The 6,000-nt window shown below is 36.4% G+C and overlaps 1 protein-coding gene across 1 annotated transcript; it reads right to left on the bottom strand.

The window, feature by feature from the left end:
* Positions 1–1,154: 1,154 nt before the first annotated feature.
* On the bottom strand, positions 1,155–5,558 carry LOC117923329 (protein LOL2). Its single transcript, XM_034841581.1, has 4 exons — positions 5,269–5,558; positions 3,268–3,375; positions 2,225–2,334; positions 1,155–1,502 (listed from the first exon to the last, which is right to left on the bottom strand). Exons 1-4 carry the CDS (start codon positions 5,399–5,401, stop codon positions 1,428–1,430), a joined length of 426 nt encoding a protein of 141 aa, XP_034697472.1. The 5' UTR covers positions 5,402–5,558; the 3' UTR covers positions 1,155–1,427.
* Positions 5,559–6,000: the final 442 nt, after the last annotated feature.

The raw sequence follows: 6,000 nt of genomic DNA on the forward strand, positions 1-6,000 counted from the left end.
ATCTAGAAAAAAAAAAGAGTATATTTTCATATGCATATATGAAAAAAAAATAGAAAATAGGAAGATTGTATTTTGTGATTTTTTTCAAATAGACATGAAATTTGAAATTATTTTAAAGGGTTCTATTTTTGTGATATTCCTTAAATGGACATGAACATACTTTTCCCTTTGTTTGATACGTGTTTTCCCAACCCAATCCATTGTAAGTGTATTACTTTGATCAACCCAACAATCAAGTTGGCCCCAATGACTAAGGTTGAAAGTAATAAGGAAATAAAAAAAATAGTTTTCTTATGTTTGGTTTCATTATAATTTTTTTTTTTAAATTTAAATATAATTAAAATTAGTTAAAAATTTATATATTTTAAATTTATTTAATCTTTATATAATGAAGAAAATTAAGTGAAATGAGTTTGAAGAAATATATAAAAATAATTAATTAATTTTAAATTTATTTTTCTTTATTTTCTTTTATTTTTTCTTTCCTTTCACTTTTTTTTTTTTTCTATTTTATTTCTCTCACATTTTCCCTCAAATTTTCCAATAACTAGAAATAACTTAAGAGATCTCCACATTAGGTTGATGAAATTAATGTTGTCCTCATTAACTTGCAAATATTCCTTAAAACTTCTCCCTCCCTCCCATAGCTCCATTTGTTTACTCAAAATTTAGACAAAACCTAGTGTAAATTGTGTGACTTCACCGTGCAACAAAAATATCAGAGCGTTGAGGTTTATTCATCACTCACTCACCCACCACCCAATTCCATAATTAAGACAACTAATCTGCTCAGCCAAACTTGGAACTTCAACTACTACTTTTAATGACTTGAAATCCAAAGGAACAGACAAGAAGAATGTTTACGAAAGAAGAGACGAGAGTACCTGCAACCCTACTAAACTATGTACAATTATTTATATGTGAGATACCTGGACAACACATAATGACACACGTGCAGAATAATGGCCAACTTGCAGTAAAGCTCCCATCACTCTGATGGGTCATCTTCATCTTTTCTTTTTCTTTTTCATTTTGAATTTTTCCCCTTTTTTTTCCCCTTTCTGTACCGAATCTAATCATAAGAATCTTGAAACGCGCTTCACATGGGCGGAAATCGTGCCTTCTCTTTTCAGAATTATGACTGGACAGCAACGCAACAAAAATACAGATCATATGAATTATGACGGGACTGCAAAAACGCAAAAATGGAACTGTAAGGTTTGCACGAGATTGTTAATTGATTAAGAAAATAATGAAATCATCACTTTTTCTGTACAAGCAGGATTCTCTGCATTTAGAAAAACAAGTGTGTAGTCTACTGTCAATCTGTCATCAAGCACCCACTAGACTCAGCAGTAAAGACGAGAAAAAAGGTTGAAGCTACAGGTTGGGATCCCCAAGCTCGTCTGCCAACAGATGTAGGCAGTTTAATTATCAGTGTAGGAATGTACGGGCAATTGGTGTCCTTGCTGTACAGATAATGGAGGGCGTCTATTATGCACCTACACAAATATCAGAAACATGATCAGTCTTGAATGGCATAAAATTTATCAATCATAATTAGTTCCCAAGTATGAATTGAAGATGTCTGAGAAGCATAGTTGTTCAAGCTCAGCTTAATCATTGTGAAGTTTGTTCACAAGCTTTATCAGCATTATCAAGGTAGTCATCTAAGTATTTTTTACAAGATCAATTTAAAATGGGTAGTTTTGTTTACATGTAACTTATTAGTGGTCCACATGATATATTAGTTCAAAGACAACCATAATGAAGCATAGTTGTTCAAGCTCTACTTAATCATTGTGAAGTTATTTCATAAGCTTTATTAGCATTATCAAGGTAGTCATCTAAGTATTTTTTACAAGATCAATTTAAAATGGGTAGTTTTGTTTCTTCTTGCTTTTTTCTCTTTCCTTTTTTTTTTTTTGTCTTTTATTCTTTTTCCTGGTGTTGGTAGGAACATGCAACTTATTAGTGGTCCACATGATATAATTGTTCAAAGACAACCTTAGTGGATTGCATAACCTTGCAGATAATGAACTTTTCTGTAATTCATTGATAAAGTTTTAAAGAAGTTCTAGTTTTGCCAAAGAAAAAAAAAAATGAAAGAACAAGCACCAAAGCAGTGTTAGTCATGTGATTGTGTAGGATGTGTGCAATTTATACACAGCATTTCAGTTAGTCGCTGGGTGTTTTAAGGTTGCAAAGCCATTAGACCACATACCCCAATTTCGGTGACAAAACGGCAAGAGGAACACCTGACTGATGGAGCTCCATATGGGTACATCAACAGCACAGCACAACTGCCACACTTCACTTGCCCGACCTGATGAGCTGGAAAGGGAAGCATCGAAATGTTAAAAAGAATCCTGCCATTATGATATAGTTCTCAAGATTTAATACTTCACTAAGCCAGAGCAAACTTCTGTACACAGACGATTATGTTCTAGATTTAAGCTAATGGCAAAATCTTGAGAGGAGATAAATTTGATTTCCATATGTGGGTGTGTTGGGCAGTGGAAAACAAAAAATTGACTCAGCATCACCGGCACACCACTGAAGATGATGCCCAACCACTGGACTTACAGATGGTTTCCTGGCCCACATTAGTTATGCGTGGTCTCCATATAGGGAAGGAGGATCAAGCAGTGTGAGCTTCCTTAACCTTGGTTGGGAGGTGATCTAAACAATAAAGTGTTGGGATTATGCCCTATGCCTAAATTAAGTTGCTACAAGGGAAAAAAAATAATAAGATATAGGTGCTTATGTGACATCTGAACTCTCTTGTTTGGCATAAATCTGAACAGTCAGATGAAAGGACCTTGGTTATTATGTGCATGTGAGTGTCCTGGTGATACAGGGTCTCATAAGTCTTCATATGGTACTTTCTATGGTGCTTCCCATCGCCTGGTCTTTTTTTGGTTGGAGGTTGTTCAGACAGACAATAATCAGCCAATAAAAGATCAATTGATTGGTCTTGTGGAATAGCGGTACCATTCAGATGGAAGGTTCTTTCACTTCAGTTATGGGCTAGCCCTACAGTTTGATTATTAAAAAAATGTCAGATTAGCAGCAAGAACCTTAATATGTTGTTCACACATATCTAAAATTCCATCTTATGTAAGATCCTTGAAACTTCATATTCAGGACAATAATATCATAAGATAAATTGCAATGATATTTCCTGAAAGTACAACTGCTAATAATAAGATCACTTTTTTATGGACAGAAGCCAACTCTTTGTTAGGGGGAAGAGCAGAGAGGAACCTTCTAGCACAAAATTGACTGTCTGACAACAAGAGCACTCAACATGTCTGGTTCCTTGTGGGTAAGAAAGCAAGCGGCGACAAGAACCACAAACCATTTGAGCCATTTCTGCAACAAAATAACATGGCTTCCAGTGTTAAAAGTTTAAAGAAACTGATTCACACTGTGAGATGGATGCATTTACATTCACCATCAAACTATCCTTCATATAAAAGATTATTAAAAGATAATGCTAGAAAGATTAAAAAAAACAGATACATTAAATAAATACAATAGATGTAAACTATCTTCCTTGTCCCTTTCCAATCAAATCAAACACCAACCCCCCCATCATGCAGTCATAGAACCAGATCAACCCACATGCCATAATCAATACAATTCTACTCAGCAGAGGGCTCTTTTGCTTTAAGCCAAAACCTTCTCAGCATACCAATGCCACTTCCCTCTCACTTAAGGGAATAATAGAAAATTGGTAATTCCAAATTCAAATTATGCTAAATCAGCTGCTTCTCCCACTACCAATCGAGTTCAGTGAATCAGTGGAGGGTGTTAACCAATTAACACGAGTAATTGAAGGAAGGGTTGAAGAATAACACGAGGTTGGGAGCATACACTCTGTATCTAGTGGAAAGAATTCTAGATCAAACACATGGTTGCCAAGCAAAAATAATCCACTCCAACTATACCTATAGTAGTTCTCATTGGCTGAAAACTGCTCCACCTTATCAGCCTCAGCCAATATGATTTGGAAAATATATTGACTACTTCATATATCAACATTGTAAATATCCAAAACCTCCTCAAATGCACATACAGTGTTCAAAAGGGGGAATGAAGAAGAAAGAAAATAGAAAAAAAAAATTCTTTGTTGGCTTCTAGTGTATGAAATTGGATGAGATCAAAATCGCATGATTCAACTAAACTATATGTCGTTAAAAACTTTCAAATTAAATCAGTCAAACACCTGTCAATAAACAAGAAAATGTGCCAAGTATCCTGACATTACTTTTTTCTCTTTTTTGTTTTGGGGAACAAATACTCCTCACATCTTCAAAAAAACAATCCTCCAACTACATTGACACATCCATATTACCAAAGCTGTTTCATGTCTGGCAACTGACCTAAATTTGTTAACAATATTATAATATTAATTAAACTAACAACAATTAGGCACCTACTGCATTTGATTCTCTCGAGTAAACTAAAGGAAGTGGAATTTCCCAATTTCTAGGTTTATTAGTGCCAAATCTCCAACTTCATGATACTATTTTACCATTACCAATCACCCGTAACTCAATCTATGACAGCTAAACTTATCAATCTTTGAAGTCTTAACACAATCGATAAAACAGACTAGATTCACCAAGGGGTAAGCTTCAACAACTTCAAGTATTTGCATTAATAACTATCCAAAAGGACAGAGGAGAACAAAACTTCTTATGAAATAAGAGAAAAAGTGGATCTTCAGGCCTGGGGATCTTTAAGTCGATCATAAGGGATTGGTGATCTCAATAAATATCGAGTCCTCCCCATTTTTGATACTTTCCAGCGCATTTTTATTCCTAAATTCCCCCCATGGTTGGGTTCTGGTCCAACTTCCCACAGTTCATTTTGTGGAGGATTGAATTTGACAATGCCAGCATAGAGAGGAGCATATTTTCCAAACAAGAGAGTAATTTCTCGATTTCTGTTGATGTTACACTCCATCAAGTTGCCGAGGAAGTATAAGAATGAAAATCGATTTTTCCCCCTTTTTCAATAATCAAGCGCCCATTCTATCGAGTACAATCTAGCCATGCAAAGTAATTTAGATGAGTTTTTAGAGGTTTTGGAACCAAAAATCTATCGTTGCAAAAACAACCAAACAAAAATGAAGCACGGATTCTCTCAGATATGAAAAAGGGGTTAAGGTCCAACGCAATCGACTGGTTGGACATTGATAAAAGACCAAAACTTCAAAACAATGTATAACAAAACAACCATAAATAGAGCAGCAATCACCAGAAGGTTGTTTTAGGGTTGTAGTCGGTGCGACATTTTCACCATCTCTCCGGGCGTCCTTCCCGTTTCCGGCGCTGTGATTAGGACTTAGGCCTTCCTGCCTCGAGCCCGTTGTCTCCGCCTCTGTCTCCATCGACTCAACCCTCTATCTTCTCTCTCCGGCGGCAACTCAACTCGTCTTTTCCCTTTCCCGAAGATACGAACCTCAAACGACGTCGTATCGTATCATCCTCTGCACTCTCCGTACCACAACTTAAACCGACGTCGTTTAACATTGACCGTACGCTGCACTTGTTTTACCGTTTACGTACGCTGCGCTTGTTTTACCGTTAACGTACGCAGCACAATGTTTTGCCGTTCCCATAGGCAACCTAAAATTAAGGGCAACAGGACAAGGGGACAGTATCGTAATGCACATACTGCTAGTGGCAGTACTTTTCCTTCCGGCATTATCGAAATGCTTTTCAAAAATATTATAGCTTTTTTGGAGCATTCAGCCTGTATTATTACAGCCTTTGCTACCTTGTCATCGGAAGCAGCTTCACGGAAGCTCTTGCCACATAATTTCAGTCCAAGCAGCTCAGCCACCTCAGCAGCAGTCCCCGCTCGGGCTCCAATTATTCGAGACATACGTCCAAACGATTTTTCTGCAAAACACGTTTAATTGGCAGCATAGCCTCTTTCCACCTTTGTTTTCTCTGTATAATATAAGAATTTCCTCCAAAAGGCTCT

This window comes from Vitis riparia, chromosome 10 (genome assembly GCF_004353265.1).
Source record: "Vitis riparia cultivar Riparia Gloire de Montpellier isolate 1030 chromosome 10, EGFV_Vit.rip_1.0, whole genome shotgun sequence".
Lineage (NCBI taxonomy): Eukaryota > Viridiplantae > Streptophyta > Magnoliopsida > Vitales > Vitaceae > Vitis > Vitis riparia.